This window comes from Emydura macquarii, unplaced genomic scaffold (assembly GCF_026122565.2).
Source record: "Emydura macquarii macquarii isolate MOO-44397 ecotype Brisbane River unplaced genomic scaffold, CSIRO-AGI_Emac_v2 contig_2207, whole genome shotgun sequence".
Classification (NCBI taxonomy): Eukaryota; Metazoa; Chordata; order Testudines; family Chelidae; genus Emydura; species Emydura macquarii.
The window spans coordinates 407,024-429,217 of record NW_027132344.1 but is presented as its reverse complement, the minus strand read 5'-3'; the positions used below and the strand labels follow the sequence as shown (position 1 = coordinate 429,217).

Below are 22,194 nucleotides of genomic sequence, written 5' to 3'. Positions count from 1 at the left end.
CGGCCCAGGCACACAGATTCCTCTGTTATGTGTTGTGAGGTGCTGGTTCGCTGCGTTGCTAACGAACTCGCCCTGTCCCCTCTGGGCTGAGGATGGTGTTGCAAAAAGAAAAAAAAAAAAAGGCAAATGTTCTGGGGTTTATTAACAAGAGTGTCTCCTATGTAAGGGGTGGGAGTAATGGTTTGTTCCACTCCGCTGGGCACTGGTGAAGCCTGAGCTGGACTACTGGGACCAATTGTGGGTGCCGCACTTTAAGAAAGATGTGAACAAGCAGGAGAGAATCCAGAAAAGAGCAACAAAAATATTTATGGTCTAAAACAATAGTTCTCAACCAGGGGTAGGCAGAGATCTGCTGAGGATACATCAACTCACCGAACGATTTGGCTAGATTTGCAACAGGCTACAAAAAAAGCACTAGCAAAGTCAGTACAAACTAAAATGTCACATGTTGAATTGTTTATTCTGCTCTTTGTACTATATACCTAAATGGTGAACTTAAACACAAAAAAGAAGCTTACAAGAAGTGGAAGCTTGGTCAGATGACTAGGGAGGATTATAAAAATACTGCTCGAACGTGCAGGAATGAAATCAGGAAGGCCAAAGCACAATTAGAGTTGCAGCTAGCAAGGGGTGTGAAGGGGAACAAGAAGGGTTTCTACAGGTCTGTTACCAACAAGAGGAAGATTAGGGAAAGTGTGAACCCCTTACAGAATGGGGGAGGCAACCTAGTGACAGAGGATGTGGAGAAAGCTGAGGTCCTCAATGCTTCTTTTGCCTCTGTCTTCACAGACAAGGTCAGCTCCCAGACTACTGCCCTGGGCGGCACAGAATGGGAAGGAGGTGAACATCCCGCAGTGCTAAAGGAACAGGTCCAAGACTATTTAGAAAGATTGGACATACACGAGTCCATGGGGCCGGATGCAATGCACCCGAGGATGCTGAGGGAGTTGGCTGATGTGATTTTGGAACCATTGGCTATTATCTTTGAAAGCTCGTGGCAATTGGGGGAGGTCCCTGATGACTGGAAAAAAGCAAATATAGTGCCCATTTATAATTATATAATTTATAATTATATGGTAAAAATGAGAAAGCAAGCAATTTTTCAGTAATAGTGTGCTGACACACAATTGTTCTCCATGTCCACCGACGGTAGAAGTAATGAGCTTGGTTTGCAGTGAGGGATATGTATGTTAGAAGACATTAGGGTAAACTTTCAAACTATAAGGATAGTTAAACACTGGAACAGTGAAAAGGAGGTTGCGGAATCCCCACCAATGGAGGTTTTTAAGAAAGGTCAGACAAACACCTAACAGATATGGCCTCCCTTAGCATGGGGTGATATATTGGATAACCTCTTGAAGTCTCTTCCAGCCCTATATTTCTATTATTGCATGATTCTATTCTATAAAGATTGAGGAAAACACTCGGGTTTTTTTGTTTTTCATGAAAGCATCTGCCAAAATGCAATGCCAGGCTTTCTATTTTTCTCCCCTCGGCCCCCAATCTGCCTAAATACCCACATGTCTAACAGCCTGTGTCCCAATCCTGCAAAGACTTATGCATGTTTTAAACCTTATACATGAAAGTATTCTGTTGAGTTCAATGGCATTATTCATATGTGTAAAATCAAGCACAGGGGTAAGTTTTTGCACGATGGAACCTCAAGTCCCATCCTGGTAATGCTGCAACTATCATGCCAATGTGGGTAGATCCAGGGTATTTTGCTTCTGTATTCTTTGACATTTTAAGTGATCCATTTTTCTGTTACTTTAAGGCAACAAGCTTTTCACTCCACTATTAGATTTTTTAAATTAACAGGCCATGACTGTGACACTCCACAATATTTGACTATAAGAAACAATTCTGCATTTTTGTTTTTCCAGAAAACTTCTGTTTCTGTAAGCACTTAGGCTATGTGTACACTGCAGAGCCTATACCGGCATAATCCCTAATGTATACTCAGACAGAAAGAGGGGTTCTGCCAGTATAGGACTATTTACCCAATGTTGTTAGCTGTTCTGAAAGAAGAGCAACACTGGGAGTTTTGTTGTTACAGGTGTGTTTTTTTTCACACTCTGGATCAACATAGTTAAACTTACACACATGCCTAACTTTACACACAGGAGTGGTCTAATTTCAACGTGACAACTCCTGTGTGTAATGTTGAGTACATGAGTAAGTGCTTTCCGGAGCAGAGCCCGTGTTTCCTTTCTCTTTTTACTGGTTTGTGTAACAGCAACTGGGATGTGTTGATGAGGAGCTCAGAATTTTGGGACAGGGATTGAGCCATCTTCTAAGTTTGAAAAGCGATTAGAACACTATAGGCAGAAATAACAACAAATAAATTCTACCAGAAATCATCATCACCATAAATTCTGGTTTGAACCTCAAAATGCTGGACATTTGCGAGTTACCTTTCCTAGACAATGTCACTTTATTGTTATTGGGATTGTGTATATTGCGTATGAAGCAAGAGTGAAGTTGCATTGCTGAGGAAAGAGCCAGGAATGTCTCTCTCCACTGATGCATTTGTTTCCACCTTCAAGGACTTGTCTACACTAGAGAAATTTGGCATGCTAACTCCACCCAGATCCTCATCTCCTCTATACACACATGCAAAGCTAGGCTAGAATCAAGGATCTGGGCTAGTATCTTTAAATAATCATACTTTAAATAAAAACATTTAATATATATTATTGCCTCTAGATGGTGCTAATGTGTGTCTTTTTAACTTCTGAAATATCACTGATTGTTTAGAAGTTATAAAAGACAGTAAGTTCTACATTCAATGTATATTGGGAACCATTGATATTAAATGGTTTATTTTTCTAAAAATCCAGTATACACACCCAAATACATTCACCTGTTAATTTTAAAATGCTATAATTTAACCTTTTTTGACAATGCTTTTTTTCTATTTTGAGTGTTTATAATGAAGCTCAAAACTCATCTAATGAATTTATGCAACATTGTAACATGAAGGGAAATTACTTTGTCTCTTTGACAAGAAGCCTATTTTAATTGATTTTTATCCACCATTGACCAGATGCTTTCGCTGACCCATCCACAATATCTAGAGGTTACAATTAATTCAGAACCTGTACACGCAATTTTTAAATTGTTCCTCCCAAAGCTTATTCTTATGCATTTGTCTATGTAAAGCATAATCTGAGATTTTATCTTCTGCTAGTTATCCTCCTGGAATTCCTCAGTTCTAGTCTTATGAGCCTGCACATTTTGCAGCAAGCAATTTTTAACATCTCTCTTCCTAGTAACGGTTCCTGAGGCATCAAGCTAGTAACCTCTTTTGCTGAGAATCGACCATTTATTCATATTCTTGACCAATTTTTTTTCCTCCAACCAGATTTCCACTCTACTAAGTTTCCTTAAATAACCCTTTTGTGAAAGACTATAAAAATCCTTTGGAAAGTCAGAGTAAATTATCTATCAACCAATTATCCTTATTCTCAAATATTTTGTTAATGGGATCAAAGATATCTAACAGCTGAGAGAGAGACATCTCCTTTCAGAAGCTATGCTGGTTTGTCATCATATTAAAGGCATATCTATATGCTTCTAAACTGATTTTTCTGGTGCTGAAATAGGATTTACTAGTCTAAATCTGTCTCCCTCTTGGGTCAGGGACTGCCTACATTGAAGAGAGCTTTTTTCCTAAGATTCTTAAGTAACTACCAATAGGGATGTCTTTATAAGGCAGTTGTTGAGGTAAGGAAGACTTAGGTCTTGTTTTTCCTGAGGGCTTTTGCCACTACCTCTCTGTAGACAAAGAAAAAAGAGGAACACTGGAAAGTTTGTTGTTTTATTGTGAACTTCACCTATTGCAAATGATTGGGGTGAACAAGATAGGGAAACAAAAAATTAGATCGAAAAAAAGGCAATTGGTTTCATAGCTGTTATCACACTATTTCATTTTTAATTTATTTTGTAGGTCACAACCAGTTATTCTCTCATATCAGGTTTATTATGGTCTTGGACATCCTGACTTCATTTACACAGACATGCAGATTCCTTATTTATGATCTATTACAGCAGCTCTCTGCTGCTTTTTTTCTGGGTCTTAAAATACTGGAGATGTAGCCAGCTGTGGATGACACGCATCTCTGATAATTCTATGCAATAGCCTCTATTTTTCTCAACTCTATCGTTTTCACCAGTTGACTACCCTTTCTCTAATTAGAGAACTGCTTCTTCAGTGTCTTGCTTTCTACTTCTTGCTCCTTTTACTTTGGGTCAGTGTCGCTCAGGGTTCCCTCTTGGGCCCTGTGCTTGCTTTCTGCATCTTATCCCTGAGTATCCTCATCCACTCTTCTGTCTTCAGTTATCTTCTCTCTACTGACCTCTCCCTCTCTGTTCAATCCCACATTTGCCACTTAAACTAAAGTTTAAACCCTTGTCTAGCCACAATCGGTCTGCCAACTACAGCAGCCCTCTTTTACAAGGCCCTTTACTGCTTCACTTCCCCTTAAACATCAGTTTCAAATACTTTGTCTTCATTTTCCAGGCCCCACACAAATACTACTTCTGCATACATCTTATTTCTGGGTACTTGTCATTTTACTATTTTGATCCTATACTCAACCAGTTCCCTCTCCTTTTCTATACTCCCTTTCCCTCCCTATGCTCAGAAATGGCCTCTCTGGACCTATAAACGCTGTCACCTCCCTCTCCTCCGCCACCAACATTTTCTCAGTCATTCACACCATGCTCCTTTCACTATAAACTATGTGTAGTTTATAATAAATTCTTCTGGAGGTTATATTGTTAGAGTGGAAGCTTTTCAGGAGGCAGGTCTTTTCTCATGTTTTTAAAACACGGATTGGGACACTATAAAAACAATAGTCTCTACATACTCTTGAGAGGACTAACTGATCTGCACAAGCAAGTTCAGAAAATCAAATTCTGGCATCTAGTGGAATTTTCCTGGAACAGAGTGAGTTTCAAAATAGAAGTCACCTTTTGAAAGTTTGGAGTGTTCTGCAGATATTCTTTTTGAAAAACTTTCCCTTCCCCAGACAGGACCTTTTATGACATGGGAGGTGTCATAATAATTAGGCCTACAAATTTATCCCACTTGTGAGTCTCACTGTGGGAAAGTGGATAGACGTTTACTAAGTGTTTCAATAACCTATTAAAATAATAATAGTTGAGAGGAAGTGGTGCAAGAAAGGGAGACTAATTTAGACGTAACAAGAAGATCCACTGATGTAACACAAGGACTGCATTAAGATCATGCTTAGTAAACAAGAGAAATGTGACTGGAAATCAATGAACTAAAATTGGTGTAAGAAATTAGACCTATTGGTGGACAAAATAAATAGGGGATGAGCTCTTCTGCCCCTCACTCCCTTTTGGGGTTTTGAAAAGGAGACAACTTTTGGGGGGAAATTAAAAGAAGCTGTCTGCCAACAACTGCTTCGGTGACCTTCACTATCATGGCTTCAACCCACATACTCCTTGGACCTAGGGATCCACTGTGATGCCCAAGGACCATCATCTGAATGGCAAGAGATGTCTTGACCCAATTAGTCCAAAAAAAAAAAAAGGGACCTACATGACATCATCTCCACTGCCTCTGGCTGAAACCCAAACATCACCAGGGATGTGAGACTTTGTCACATCTCCCTCCCCTTGTATGTTCTTTTCCTATCCCTCTGTGCCTGTATATTTTGCAACAGTGCTATGAACCTGTAAGTAAAGAGGCAGTTAAAAGCAATGTCCTAAGTACTCCAGTGCTAGTACTACACTGAGATCTCTGTATACCAAACCCTGTTATCTTGCTTAAAAATTTCAGATTGGACAATAATAGAGTCATATAAAACACAGTTGATTCTGGGCCTATATTAATACAACAGAAGCCAGCCTATGAGCCAAATCCCTTTTTCATGGTCAGAGAGAGACCAAGCAAGCACACACAGGCACACCCAACTCTCCCTCTCAAAAAAAAAATAAAAAAATCAGCTCTAGTTTTTCCATGACTAGAGCTGTCCTATCTGAAATCCTATTTGAAGGGGGCATGGTGAAGCCTAATGGAACAAAAGGCCCTCACCCTCAAATGAGGGAGAGGCCACAGAGCCAATGAATCAGTTAAAGTATGGGACAACAAATGATGAAAGTGGGAGTTACAAGTGTAAATAAAGAGAACCAGATTGGGACACTGAGCAGAAAATCCTGCACAACACTCTCTGCTCTGCAAAGGAGTAGATATTTTGGCAGGGATGGGAACTCTCAAAGCAGCCACTCTCCACAATGCGCACCTGGGCTGCTCCCAATGATTTTTCCAAGGGAAGTTAGTGTTGACTGTGGAGGGGACTCAGAAGTTAATGCTGCATCAAATGTGGCAGGTAGTTTGGTTTTGTTCACCTACTTAGGTAAATGTAATACCTAAAGCAGATTGAGAGAAAATAAAGTTAATACTTGGGTGGAGCTAGGAGTAACCAACATATATAGAAAACCACCACCAGTCATATTCAGTCAAGTTTTTAAAGTACAGAATGCAAAATATACAACTACTAGTTATACAGCCAAACAGTATATGAATATACCTGAACCAGTGCAAGCAACTCCATATACAGCATGCTAAGACTAGTGTTATTAAACTGGACAAGCAACATTTATTGATATATCAAATACAAATACACTGTAGAGCAGAGTATATCCTGATGGGAAGGGACCTAGGTGAAACGACTGTACAAATTACCTTTGATGATACCCTAGCTTCAAAGGAGGTCCCTCCAGAAGTCTGAGACACAGTTGTAAAAGGGAAGCTGTGGTATAGGTTTTGCTTAGACAACATCCTCAGCCAAGTCACAAACTAACATAGAACATACTAGAGGGCACCAACAGTTTGCCTGTGTACAACACATAAATGTTGCCAGCTTTCTCGCTTCTTGGTGTTGCTCTTAAAGTCCCTGTCTCCTTGAATCATGTAATTACATGAACATTTCAGCTTTTATTTAAAAAAAATACTAAGTGTCTAGCCCCCACGTTTGCAGAGGAAAACCTGGAAATATGAAGCCTAAATGCTTAGGGTTGGCGAAACTGTTTTCCTATGCTCAGACAGACACAAAAGCCTTTGAAAACTTGGGAAGTCCATGATTCTGTTTCAGCAGAAGCACAGATGCAAAAGTAGCATTCCAGTCAATCTACAGGCTCTTCTATTATTATTTATTTAAAGAAGGTGACAGGACAAGGCTGCTATTTCCAGGATCAGAGGCTGTTTCTCTGCAGGTGGTAAGAAAGAACTGAGTGGCAGTTGAAGATACTCCACCTTTTCTGCCCTTGAGACAGGGTAGCACAAGGATATGCAGGGCACATGTGTGACCGTAATGAACACTACTGGTTAAAAGATCCTGATTTGCTGGGCATGAGGCGCATGCACATGAAGAGTGAGATCCACATTGACAGACACTTGAATTACCAGTATTAGAGGCTGGGTCACAAGAGACTAGGAAGCTGGAGAAAGAACAGGTCACTGTGAAAAGGACTAGAAAAACAAGGGAAGGGAAGGAGTTGTGAACAAAGTTTTCTTATCCTCTGCAGTTATAGTATATTATACATTTGTGCTTTTGATCCTAGTTAAAAATGGCAAGCATTTAACATTTCTTACAAAATTAATGGGAACTATTTTAAAGACTTAATCAGCAAATACTCTGTTTAACAAAATAGTAAATAATTCCTTCTTCACAAGAAGAAACATTTCATGTATTTTCAAATCAGCTACTTTTACATGACAGTATGAATCTGATGTTATAGCATACTAACACATAGGAAAAAATACATCCACAATCAGTACTTATTAAATACTGTACATCACCATTTACAGTTTCAAACATTTTACAGTTTCAAACAGTCAATGAAAGGAAATGATATCAACTGCCATTTATCTACATATACATGGATTTCAGTATAAAATGCTCATTTTAAATAAACAGTGTTGAAGGTAAATGCTGCAGGAGTTCAGTTCTTGAGTAGTTCAATGCACTTTGGTCTTTTGTTAACTTTGTTCCATTCCAGCCATGAGTGACAAGGCTAAAGACTCCACTGTGAACCAAAACATAAAAAAAATTAAACATTTAAAATATTGTTTATGTCACTCTGCAAAGGTTTACTGAAGTCTGTTTTATAGCTTACAAGGCATATGAGATACCTTTTATTATTCAAATTACAGAATCTGAGTTTTTGAGTCCCTGCATCAGGCATTTTCAATTTTATCAATTTCATTATACAATATCTGAAATAATGAGGGGCCAGCTGAAGAGAGTTAATTCCTTTCAGATGTTTGTGTGGAACCTTAGCCTTAGCAAAAGGTGCAAAACTGAATAAATGTATCTTTGTCCTTTGTAAATGAACAGTGTAAAAACATCTACACTGAGAATAACCCCACCAGTCAAAAGATCCAATAATATAGAATAAAATTCTGCTTTAATTTATATCAGTTCAAATACAGAATAAATTCATATACTAGGTCCACTGTTTGAAGTGATCTGCTCTACTCTCATATTTATGCTCTTGAAATTACAACCATGGCACCGTTTGTATTCTCTGTCACTGTGAGAAGCCAGTATCATTTAAAAGAAACCAATTTGTGTTATTCTTGCACCAGTACCCATATCATCACATATTTATCATCCAAATATGCACCTATTATTTAGGCAACTATTTTATTTCTAACTTTAGATATATTCAGTGGGTGCAACATTTACACTGAAAAAGTATAGCAGTAGTTAAAGGTCTGTGAGGCTGCTGCACAAAGATGATGTTCTCACTACCAGTTGAAGTGTTTAAGAATAGTGAGGTTCTGCCAATGTTTGTGGCATGTTAAAATTGTCATGGCCAATATAAACTGGAACTCTTGATTCCTATCATATGTAACCACTAAAATACAAGTTCCTAAAGCAGGCCCTGCCTTCATTTTCCTGTGAACCCCCATACAAAACTATAATGCTACATACAATATAATATACCACCACTAAAAGCTACTGAATTGCTAAAATAGAACTTGGCATCTTATGTCACCCATTTTAGGCTGCCCATTCTGATATCATAAAACAAACATAGTAATTCTGTTGAGCCTATAGCAGGCACTACAACATCTGAATTAATGAAAAGAATATGCAATCTATGTTTGACAGTGATTAGGTCTGATTACAAATCATCTTTTTGTCACAAATTCAACATCAGCCATTGTAAATTATGTGTAGTTAAATAACTGATCACCAAATACTTTTATTTTATTCTAAGTGGCATGTGAATTCCTTTGGCAACCTTAGGATTTATGATTGATGCCAATCATCATTTACATGCCCCTTCTCAGGGTATTAGGCAAAATGAAGGAAGTTTTGCTGTTCATAAACAAAGTGTAGCACAAATGCTCTAAAGAATTTTGTTAAATTGTTTTATTAAAAGGGAATAGAAAATGCTTTGCCAATCTCGGACTATGGACATGCACTTGAAACTTGTTCTTACACAAGATAAAATTCAATTTAAAGCACATTAAACATTAAAACAGCCTCACTACTCCTACAAACTCAGAAAAGCCTACTTTCCATAAGAAGCTTATCAATTTGAAGTGTTAGTATATGAGAAACCTATAGTTTTAAAATTGTTCTGTATACTCACAATGAGGAAAAGAGCCTCTACAGACTGCTTTGTTTAGAACTGTTACTAGAAACATGTGACAATTTTTAAAATCTGATTCCATCTTCTCTATGGATTCCATCCTAAGAAAGAAATGCAGTTTAATTTAAACAAATATAAAACTGATAAATACCTACATATATAGGTACAATAAGATGACGTATCCTTTCTTTCTAATAATAAATAAAAATGGGTGCTTTGTGTATTCTAAGCTCTTTCAGGCAGAAATCATCTTTCAGTTGTGTGTGTACACAGTACCTAGCACAATAGGGCCCCAGTACTTGACTGGGATTTCTAGGCATTATCACAACACAAATAATGAATAATGAGCTACCCCACCTTCTGATATGCTGATATGCTAACAGCTATTAGGAGTACAGCTACTGGTCCTGTGTAGGAAACCTATTTTATTTGATGTGCTCTCAAGTTCTACACTGCTTCAAAGCCCAAAGCTAGAGAACTACTTGGTGACTAGCTCCTCTTTTTCCTTGACATGGGGGATGGGTTCCACAGGCAAAATTTTAAAAGTCTTGATCTGCTAAATATTTATCCTGTTGAATTGTATTTGCTACTAGTATAGTACATGAAGTTATAAAATATTGTTGTAAATGCTACTAGAACATGTTGTGAGATGGGAACCACCTGAAACAGCTTTTCAGGTACCACAATGAAGTGGCCAGACATGCTGCTAATGGGCCATCAAGGAAAGATTCCACTACCAGGAATTGTTTACAGGCAGGGCTTCACTGTAGGACACAGGTGAGCAATGGGGTTGCTTGACCAATGGGAAGCAGCCACCACATCACATGCATGGACCGTTCTAGCAAGCTGAAACAGACTACAAAAGGGGGAGCATGACATCATCACTGGGCTCCATCCCCATTCAACGGAACACCTGAAAGGTCGTATGTAAGACAAAAGGACTTTGAAATGGGGAGGGAAGTCCCAGGCAGGGAAGGGTACCCAGCCTGCATTTAAGAAACTGCTTGTACCAGCTAAGGGTAAGACATTGCTAATTCAAGAGCTTGTTAGTGTGTAGAACTTAGACTGTGATCATATGTTTATTTCATTTGGTAACTACTTTCAATCTCTTTACACTTGCCACCTATAATCAATTAAACTCTATTTTTCAGTAGTTAATAAACTTGTGTAATGTTTTATCTTAACCAATGTGTTTTTGCTTGGTGTTTAGACAAACTACTCAGTCATAAAAGCTAGTGCATGTTCCTTCCACTTCGAGGGAAGGTGGGACTGGATAATCATCACTGGTCAGGCTTTTTGACCAGGGTAGAAGGTATAGTCCTGTAGTCCTGGGTTGAGGAGCCAGCTGGAGTTTCTCTACTGTTGGTTCATGAGCGGCTGGAAAGCGTTCATTGAACTAAGATGGATGTGGTCCCTGCCTGTGGAGGGCTGTGTAAATGCAATACCTGCCAGGAGTTTGTGGCCTGTCACAGCATCACACTGTGAGAGAAAGCCCAAGCTGGTCAGACAGAGGGCTCAGTGGTATCCCAGCTACCAGGCAGTACCCCAGGAGTTCTGCATCCCATCACAGAGTTGGATTCCCAGAGCTGGATAACTGACTCATATACACACCAGCACCAAAAACAAAGTCTTGAAAGTTAGGGGGTGGATTATGACTTCAATGGGAACAGTTAGTTCAGCACTGAGCCCTCCTGAAAATCCTGCCTTAGAGAAATTTCTCATCTTGTGCCTGAGAATACACAGTATGTATATGGGGGGATAAAAAAAATTGAAGTTATCTTCATGCAACGCAAGTATCTTGCTTAGAAGTTTGTAAGACTTAATATTTTTGGTACAATGGGAGTCCTGCACATTTTCAGTGAAATCCTGGCTCAACTGAAGTCAAAGGCAAAACTTCCATTGATTTTAACAGAACCAGGATTTCGCCTTCTGAGACCTAAGACGAAGTTACTCTCATAATCAGTCTACATCAAAAAGGAAGATTTACCAAGGAGCAAATAACAAAAGGAAGTTTAACTTTTTCTCCCTTCTCTTGCCTTTTTACCAGACCAGAATGAGTCCTTATTGGTTAAGCCCACAGTTCTCATAAACCAAGTAAATGAATGTCAGTTTCCAGTGCCTGTGATTTTAAGCTAAGTCTTATACAAAAAATATAAATACAAGCATGACCATTGAGACTTTCGTTTTATTAATCTGTAACAAAACTTGATGAGGAAAATAATACGACTTCCCTATGTTATTAGCCTACTGCAGTCTTACAAAACTTTTTTTTTTTTTTTTAATATACCGGCTGTCATGCTGTCTGGATAAGGGGGGCCCCTGAGGTGTATTCAGGAGCTCCGATTACTCCTTTCTACACCAGTCTCGCGTTGGGGGTGTCATGCGGGCTGGCTTGAGTGGGGGGGCATTTAGTATATTGGGTGACATCAGTATGGCAGAATCATAATAATCCATGTGGGATATGCCATGTCAGGTACTGTTGGGAAGGTTATAATGTGCTCAGTAAGATAATAATACTTATGTTCATGTGTGATATTTGAAATGGAAGTTATAGATGTATTTGAGATGTCTGTGTTTCAAATTGTTCTGCCTGGGCAACACCCTAGATAGGAAGGCTGCAGAACAATGGCCTGCATAATGGCCCATTAAGGCATTCCCAGAGGGAGAGGCCAGCATCACCACTGAGTCACCAGAACCTGCTTACGTGACTCTGGACTCCGGGGCAGGCAGCCTGCCTAATGAAGCATCAGGACTGTCCCATGTGACTATGGACCCCAGGCACACCGGAGGAGTCACCAGGATTGGCCCATGTGACTATGGACTCCATTTTGAGTCTTGTGACTGCCCACAGGCCGCATGGCCGGGGAGGGGGTTTATAAGATCAAACCACAGGATCCATCTTTGTCTTTGCTCCTGTCCAGTCTGCAGACACACACCTACCTCTGGATCAATTCATCTTGCAACTGAACCGAAGGACCTAGACCCATCCAGGTACTGGATGTGAACCAGAGGGGACTATACAAGCCTGCAACTCCACAATTCTTCCAGAAACCTGAAGTATATGGACTTTTAATCATTTGTACATCTGTGATTCACTTTAACCCTTTAACATTTCTCTCATGGTTTATTTCTTTCTTTTTACAATAAACCTTTAGTTTAGATACTAAAGGACTGGCTGCCGGCATGGTATTTTAGATAAGATCCAAACTTATATTGATCTGGTGCTGTGGCTGACCCCTTGGGGTCAGAGGGAACCTTTTGAGCAAAGAGCAGAGAGTTCTAGTAACTGGCCTCTTTGCTGGACCTGGTGCTGGTTTGGGAGCCTAGAGCTGAAATGCAGTGAAGGGGGCTGTGGGCATTTGTGGACTGGCTTCTTGATACCCAGTGAGGGGTAATCAGAAGCAGTTCGTGGCTGGTTGGGAAGCTGGGCTTCAGTGTCACCCACCAGCGTGGGGAGAATCTGCTCTCCTTTTGCAGCCTGCCCTGACCTTGGCATTGTCAGTTGGCTACCCTGGGCACGGGTTGTATCACACCGGCCACCTTTTTCACTGAAAAACATTCCAATTATACAACGAAAAGGTGCTTGCAGCTGATAAACTCCAGCTCAATCCTTATTAACAAAAGGCCATGTAATCTTTAGTCTCTTCCACTAAACATGCATCGAAGAAAAAGATATATACCCTCAAATATAAACACTGGAGCTGTGAAATCATCACATTATAAAACATTGACATATACCTACCTCCAAGCCCCCAAACCAGCCTGCCAACGATCTGCAAACATCAGCACTAAATTCAGCACTTTCATTATCGCTTCTTTCACAAAACTAACCTAAGATGATAATGGGAAAAAAATGTAAGTAACTGTGGTCAGGATTTTATTTTTAAATTCAGTAAGTACTTTACCAGGCCATGAGATGACAACACTCCATACTATTTAAATTAAGGTTCAAATTAAAACAACCTTCAGGATACACTCTAAATCTACCAGCTACAATAGGTGCTTTGTTTACTGGATTAACTGTTCAATTAATTCTGTGGTTGACTATTTTGACAATACCTAATGCACCTAGTATTTGGGACAAAATATTACAGTGCTACCCCATATACCAAGTGTATGACCTCTGAAGTGCCAAAGTTTCAGATGTTGACATTTAAAACACCATCAATGAGTCAAACTGCAGGTGATAATGAAATATTTCTTGGCCCTATTTATATTTTGTATAAATCAGTGCATCATATTAGTTGCTTTCCAACCATTGTAGGAAACTTTTAATTCTAGTTAATGTAGATTATACAATCTGATACATTTAAATACACTACTCATAATAACTAAAACTGTTGCAAACAGGTGTGGTTTTCAACCTTTTTTCATTTGTGGACTCCTAAAAAATTTCAAATGGCAGTGCTGGCCCCTTTGGAAATCTTAGACATAGTCTGTGGCCCCCCAAGGGTCTGCAGACCACAGGCTGAAAACCACTGCTCTACAATATAACAATTCAACAACGTAGTAGAGCTCTATCATGAGTGGCACCTTCCTTCACATTCCAACTTCATGCTACCCCAGTAGACATAATCTTGAATATTTTTTTAAACATCTCAAACAGCTTGTTTTAATCCATTAAGATTTTTTGGGGAGGGCGGGGGGAAGGGAGAACAACTTCCAGAAATGGTTACTCACCCTCTGCAGTAACTATGGCTCTTTGAGATGTGCCTCCCTATAGGTGTTCCACTCTAGGTGCACTTGCGTCCTACACCTTTGATCAAATATTTCTCATAGCTGTGTCTGTTCAGCCCAAACATGCGTGTTACTCAGTCTCATGCTCCCTGCTGTTGTTATATACCAGCACACAGGCAAACCACCCTCTATTCCTTCTCTACTGCGAAGCTCCGTAGTACAGAACTCCAAAGCACAGGGAAAGCACAGCAGGTAGTGGTGTACCCAGAGGGACACATTTCACTCTAAGTGACTACCAAACAGTTCCCTTTAAGGAGGAGGATCCTTCAGAGTCGAGTCCAGTATTGAAGAAAGTATAGCTAAGCCCCACACATCATCGGAAGTCAAGTTATGATTTATTTGCACAGCACTTAGCAAAGGTTTGTACAGAGTTCAAGTCGCAGCTCTACTTATTTCACTGATGGGAACATTTTTGTGAAAGGCTATAGAAGTGGAAACAGATCTTGTAGAGTGACTTCATATGTTCGAGTGTGCTTGGAGATTACAAGATTGCATTAGCTGTTGCTACCAATCAGATATCCACTTGGAAAGTCTTTGTATAGGGACTGCAGCCCATTTTGATCTATGTGCAATCGAGATAAATAATTTGGGAGTTTTTCTGAATGGTTTAGTCCTGCCAAGATAAAAGGCCAGGGCTTTTCTGACATCAAGTGTATGTAACACCACCTCTTCTTTGTCTAGTTGAGGTTTAGGGCAGGAAGATTGGGAGGTGGATGGGTTAAGTTAATATTGAACTCTGAAGATATTTTTGATAAAAACTTGGGATATGGTCATAATGTGACCTTGTCTTTGAAAAATAATGTGAAAGAGGGGCCCTTATGGCATACTCCTATTTCACCTAACTCATCAAGCTGATGTGATAGCTACCAGAAATACTGTTTTCATCGACAAATGGAAGAGTGAGTAGGTAACCATCAGTTCAAACAGAGACCTTGTAGGACATTTAAGGATCAGACTGAGGTCCCCTACTAGTGTAGGATGTTTGACTGGTGAAAAGAGATGGCCACGCCCCCTGAGGAACCTCATCGTCACTGAGTGGGTGAATACAGAATAACCTTCTATTGAAGAATGGAAAGGAATGGTTACTTACCGCAACCGTGGTTCTTCAAGATGCAATGCAGACTTGTATCCCATATAGATGTGTGCATGTGCAGTGCACCAGAGCCAGAAAATTTTACCTAGCAGTACCCATAGAGGGGTGGAACTCGCACCTCATGACCATACCCCCTCCTCTGGCTACACAAAGCAGAGCCTCCCCGACCACACTCAGTTCCTTTGCACAGAACACCCTCCGATGCAGGGGCGATGGAGGGTGGGTTGTGGAATACATATCTGCATCTGATCTCAAAGAAGCACAGTTGAAGAAGAAGAAATGGTTACTTACTTTAAGCAGAAGCAGCTATATATTACACTTAGGTGACTCACAAGCAGTAGCCACCATAGTAGGAGGGACACAGAGTCTACCTAAACAAGGATTGCAGGACCACTTACCAAAACTTACATCCACCCTTGAAGATGCAATAATGGCATAATGGTTTGTAAATGTATGTATGGAACACCACATAGCAGCCCTGCAAATGTCCTGTATTGAGATGATATTGAGGAATGCTATTGACATTGCTTGCACATCCATAGAACGAGCTTGTACCTGTTAAGGAGGCATAGACACAGCTATTTCATATGCAGTCTTGATACAATGTCTCCAAGGATACTTTGTCTAAAAGGAGACTCTGCCATTAGAGCATGCAACTCTCACACTCTTCTTGCAGATGTTATCATTACGAGGAATGCAGTTCTTGGACACAAAAGCAGAAAGGGACAAGATGCCAGGGGCTTGCATGGAGGTCCCATTAAAGCTGTTAGAACCATGGTAAGGTCCCAAAGAGGAACCAGCTCTCAAACCAAAGTATGGAGACAAAAACTCTTTTAAGAATCTTGTTACTACAGTATTGGAGAAGACTGATCTTCCCTGAATGGGGGAATGCAATACCAATATCACTGCCAGATGCACTCTCAATAAGCTAAGCTCAAGTCCCGACAACTGAAGGTGCAACAAGTACTGCAAGATGTCCTGGAAGGAAGTCAGGGTTGGTTGAATTCCAGGGGCCAACCACTACATCGAAAACAGCTTACATTTTGCTGAGTAGGCCATTCTGGTAGAGGGCTTTCTACTGTTGAATGGGACCTGTAGAACAACTGCTGAACACTGCTCTTCCTCCTCATTTAGCTAAGAAGCAGCCATGCCATGATGCAGGGAGCTGATTGTGGTATGCAAGGTGCATCCGTGACTGTCTGCAAGTAGGTCGAGATGGAAAGGAAAGGGGTATGGGAGGCTGAATTGACAATGCAACAAGGTTGGAGAACTAGTATTGCCTTGGCCACACTGGGGCAATGGGAATGACCTGGGGGATGATGGGATGGAGTGGGGGAAAGCATACAGGACCGCAGACTGCCAGGTGAGATGGAAACCATTGGATAGGGAGCTGGACTGAGGCTCTCTCTAGAGCAGAACAGATGTATGTTTACTGTTGTCCTTAGTGGCAAACAGGTCAATTGTTGGAACGCCCCAAGTTCAAAAGAGGACATTTGTTTTCAAAGACCACTTGTGATTCAGGGAAAAATTCCTGCTGAGAATAGTCCGCGAGATGATTCTAGACCCTGGACAAGTGGTTGACTATCAGTGATACTCTCTTCAATGCAGAACTGCCACAACCTGGTAGCCTCTTGGCAGACCACCATGGAGTGTTATCCCCTTTGCCTGTTCACATAATACATTGCGGTGATATTGTCGGTAAGGTAAGCATGTGAACCAATGAGCCCCCACTATAGTCCAGAATAGCGTGATATGTACTGTAGATGGCCCGAAACTCCAGCACTTTGATGTGCAGTAAGGCCTCCTGCTCTGACCACAGACCCTGCACTTACAGTGACCTATGATGGGCTACCCCCAACCCATCTGGGAGGCATCAGTAACAGACCTGTCCAAGGAGTGAAGAGTCGGACTGTAAACTGTCCTGAGCCACATCTGAAAGGGGCAAAGATGCAACCTTGCAAACTGGACCACCTGCATGTCAGTAGACATATAGCCCAAGAGCCTCAGGCACATCAAAGGTATCATGGAAGGCTGAGGTTGCAGGCTGAGGGAAAGGTGGTGAATGACTGAAAACTGTCCGCCAACAGAAATGCTCTGAAACTTGGAGAGTCTATTAGGGCCCCAGTGAATTCTATTTTTTGAGTGGGGACCAAAGGTGACTTTTTGGTGTCTAGGATGAGACCCAGATGGTTGAGCAAGCACAGTGTAATATCGATGTCCTCTCTGGACCTGCCTCTCAGTAACCAGTCGTCCATATCTGGGAAGATGCGGATTCCTTTCTTCCTGAGGTACGCTGTCACCATAACCATGCATTTGGTAAAAACCCCAGGGGCAGAAGAGAGGGCAATGGGCAACACCATATACTGAAAATGGCGCTCTTCCACAACAAATCAAAGGAACTTTCTGTGGCTCAGTAAAATTGCCACATGAAATTAGGTCCAAGGCAGCAAACCAGTCATTCTGAGACAACATGGGTAGGGTAGTTGATACAGAGACCATTTGGAACCTGTTGTATTGGATGGTGATGAAGGTTGAGAATGGGCCTTACCTCTCCCCTGGATCTGGGCACCAGAGAGCACCAGGAATAGAAGCTATGAGCCCGGTGTTCCAGCAGAACCTCCTCCACCACTCCCAAAGCCAGTAGAGAGTGAATCTGCCCAAGGAGCAGTATCTCATGAGAGGGGTTCCTGAAAAGCGATGGGGAGGGATGGACAAAACTGGATGGCATAGCCCAATCTGATAGTGTCTAGCACCTAGTTGTCAGTGGTGATCAAGACCCATGCATTGTGAAAGGCAACTAACCTGTCTCCAAACAGAAGGGACAGGGAGAAAGAAGTGATGACTGGAACACTGCTCTGAACCAAGGAATCAAAATGGATGATTAAGGAGTGCCAGGGGAGGGCACGTGGACTGGCCAAACCCCAGACCCAACCACCTCCTCCTACGGAATCTATGCCTCTCGCTGGGTAGTCCTGCTGTCTTAGAGGAGGGAAAGGGTGCCCAAATGTGCATTGCAGATGATTCTGCTGCTGCTGACTACCATAGTGGTGCCTCCACACTGCTGGCATATATACTCCCAAGGACCAGCGGGTAGCTCTAGAGTCCTTGAAGAAGCACAAAGTTTCCTCTCTCTTATCCAAAAACAGCACTTGGCCATCAAAGGGTAAATCCTCTATTGCCTGCTGCACACTGGGAGCAATGCCCAAATTCTGCAAGGAAGCCCTTCTCATGGTCACTGCTGAGGCCATCAGTCTGGCTGAAAATTTCGCGATGTCCAGCACGTACTGCAATGAAGTCTTAGTCACCAAGCAGCCTTTGGTGACACATATCTGAAATTCTTCTCTTGAGGTTTAGCGCAGCTGGTCTGCAAACTTAGACATAGCTGTCCAGTTCACAAAGTCATACCTAGCCAGCCATGCCCACTGGTTAGCAATCTGCAAGGAAGATAAGGTGTAAATCTTCCTGCCCATCAAGTCCATTCATTTGGAGTCCTTATCCTTGAGAGTGGACTTGAACCTGCCCTGCCAGCTTCTATCATTCACCGCAGTTACAACCAGGGAATGTGGGGCTTGATGGGAGTAAAAACCTTCACATCCCTCCACCCAAATGAAGTAGCAGTTTTCCATGTGCTGTGCTGCAGGCAGTACTGAAGCCAGTGTGCTCCAGATGCCCTCAGCAGGCTCAAGGAGCACATCTTTAATAATGAGGGTGACTTTCCCAGGGGTAGATAGCTGCAGAATATCCACTAACTAGTGGGTGTTCTCCTGAAAGAACACCACTTGAATACCCTGGAAAGCAGCCATGCACTGCAAAAGGACCTAGTATGACTTGAAATCCTCCAGTAACGAAAGGCGACAAAGAGCCAGGCACTGTGGAATCATCTAGGGACGAAGATGAAGTGGTTAATTGTGACAGAGCCAGATCTTGCTCCAGGACTGATGGACTTGGATGGGACAACTCTGGAAGCTCTGTGAGGGGAAGGCTCACTCGGTACCTGGGCCTGTGGCAAATCAACAGGTGCCACCACAGACCAGGTCAGGGCTCTCATTTTCAAGCAAGACAAGGAGTGGGAACTCCATGATCAAGAAGTGTGCGATGGATTCCATGGAGGGCCACCGGTATGGATAGGGATTTGGTGGCCAGCAGGCGCCAGGCCAGGGGCCCCCGTCCCAACTGCAAGGTGAAGGCCACTCCTGGTACCCATAGTGGTTCATGAATGGCCCCCGATGTGGCTCAGGTGGTGGAGAGCAAGAGGAGGAAGATCCTGACCTGGACGCTGAAGAGTGCTGGGCTTCAGGGGATAAAGGTGGATCAGCCCTGAGGATGCAAGCAATCGGCCCAACTCATCCATAGACCAAAATAAAGAGAGAGCTGGTGCTGAAAGCAGAAATGTACCTGCAGCACCAAGTACGCCTCCTTTATTTCTGGTTCTGAATGTGGTGTCGACCCCAAAGTTGGCAGTGGTACAGAGGTAACTGACAAAACTGAAGTGGAGGATAGTGAATGCTGACACGGTAACATTGGTGGCACCAGCTGCAGGGGTGCTGAAGATACTCCCAGTGCCAGAGAGGTCCTTCGTGCAGAACCCAGCACCAGCCCCATTTCCACTGACTGAAAAGGAAAAACAAGGTTACTTACCAGTAAATAGAGGGGTAGCCGTGTTAGTCTGTATAAAGCAACAACAACAAGAGTCCTGTAGCACTTTAAAGACTAACAAATTTAATTTCTGCAGGCATAAAAATCAAATCAGACAGAAAAAATAATAATATCCATAAACCAGTCAGAGAGCACTTCAATCTCCCAGGACACACTGTCATTGACTTGAAAGTTGCCATACTTCTACAAAAAAACTTTAAAAACAGACTTCAAAGAGAAACTGCTGAGCTAAAAATCATCTGCAAACTTGACACAATCAAACTGGGTCTGAATCAGGACTTGGAATGGTTTTCTCATTACAAGAAGTAATTGTCACTGTTCACACATTCTCACCTCCTAATCAATGATTGTGAATAGTTCTCAACTACTCTAACTGAATGGACTTTGCTTTTATCTACCTTCCCCATTGTTGTTACTTACCCTTGGATATGTATATATATAACTCCTATGTGATTTCTATTCCTTACATCTGACAAAGTGGGTTACAGCCCACGAAAGGTTATGCCTGCAGAAATTAAATTTGTTAGTCTTTAAAGTGCTACAGGACTCTCGCTGTTTTTACGAGTAACTGATGTTCTTCGAGATGTGTTGCTCATGTCCATTCCACTATAAGTGTGTGTACGCCGCCATGCACAGCTACCAGAACTTTTTTCCCCTTAGCAGATCCTGTAGTGCCGGCTCTGGTGCCCCCTGGAGTCCCGCATGCATGCCACGGTATATGAGGCACTGCCAGCCCTATGACCCCTCAGTTCCTTCTTTCTGCCCGTGGTGGTTACTGGAACTGCCTGTGCTTGCACTGCAAGTGCTTCATTCCCCATGTTTAAACTTTAGACAAGTTTTTTTGGGGTTAGTTAGTTACTTAGATATAATAAGTGCTGTAGTGGTAGTTAGAGACTTAAAGATAGTCTAGCTCAGACTTTACCAGGTGCAGGTATGCTCCGGTGTCACGGCTTCAAGCCATGCACGTTCAGCAGGAATGCTTTCCCGCTAGCTGGCCCCTGCTGCCTGAGGTGTGGAGGGGAAGCCTTTCGTGGAAGGAGAGAGGCTTTCAGACCCGGAAATTCCACCTGGAAGCCTGGCTCATAGAGCCCCAAGCTGGCTCCAAGCCATATATACCACAACATGCACGTGGGACTCCAGGGGGCACAAGAACTGGCCCTACGGGATCTGCTTAGGGGAAAAAAGTTCCGGTAGCCGTGCACAGAGGTGTGCACACACCTATAGTGGAATGGACATGAGAAATCACTCAAAGAAGAACATTGGGGTACAGCACTGACAGACCCACAGGTTGAGCAGCCTGCCTAGCCAACAGAGCTATAGAGAAAGCAGCCCTGGCAAAGTCCTGGATCAAGATGAGGTAAGGACAGAAAAGCAGAGGAGGTCTATTGCCACCTGATACACCACCAGCGTGAAAAGATACAGTGCCAGCATTGCCCTCATCAGTACTGAATTCAATAGATGTCCCAGGGCTGGAACTGGAGACAAGAGTACAGGATCTCTATCCTCCTTGTGCAGTACTAGGGAGCAGTTGATGGGACCTCCTCTATCCTGCACACTGGCATTCACCCCATTCTGATCTGCGCTCCTTCTGGAGGAGGGAACAAGTCCTCATGCAACCTGGAGTGGCCTCAGTCAGTCTTATGCAACCTTTTCCTCGATGCTCTTGATAGGAAATGACTCCTCCATCTCCTTAGAGGCACCAGATCCAGGAAACAAAGCAGAAGCACTCATAGAATCCAAGGGCAACCTTTGGTCTGACTAGGGCCTTGGTACCAAAGCAGGATGCATGGCCTGTTTGAGCACATAGTGCTTCAGACAAAGATCCCCCACTATCTGAGTCCATTTGGTGAATGATCTGAAAACTGAACCCTGCTCCTCACTGTAGACTTCGTGTAGGCACAGCAAGCATCTATGCAGGTATTGTTGTTGGGGATTGCTCACCCACACTACGGACAATTTTTAAACTCTGGTGAGGCATCACCAGGTGAATACTTAAACTACAGGTAAGTAACACTAAAAATCTAACTAACACTGTACTAAGGGTAGTAATTAACTATATACAACTAGAA

General features: G+C 42.1%; 1 protein-coding gene across 1 annotated transcript in view; it reads right to left on the bottom strand.

The window, feature by feature from the left end:
• Positions 1-6,017: 6,017 nt before the first annotated feature.
• TUBGCP5 (tubulin gamma complex component 5) overlaps positions 6,018-22,194 on the bottom strand; it is a 59,680-nt gene continuing 43,503 nt past the window's right edge. The window contains exons 21-23 of the mRNA XM_067559963.1: positions 13,382-13,470; positions 9,640-9,740; positions 6,018-8,061 (exon numbers count right to left, since the gene is read on the bottom strand). Coding sequence (XP_067416064.1) covers positions 8,015-8,061; positions 9,640-9,740; positions 13,382-13,470 — 237 coding nt within the window. The 3' untranslated portion in view covers positions 6,018-8,014. The remainder of the gene's footprint in view (positions 8,062-9,639; positions 9,741-13,381; positions 13,471-22,194) is intronic.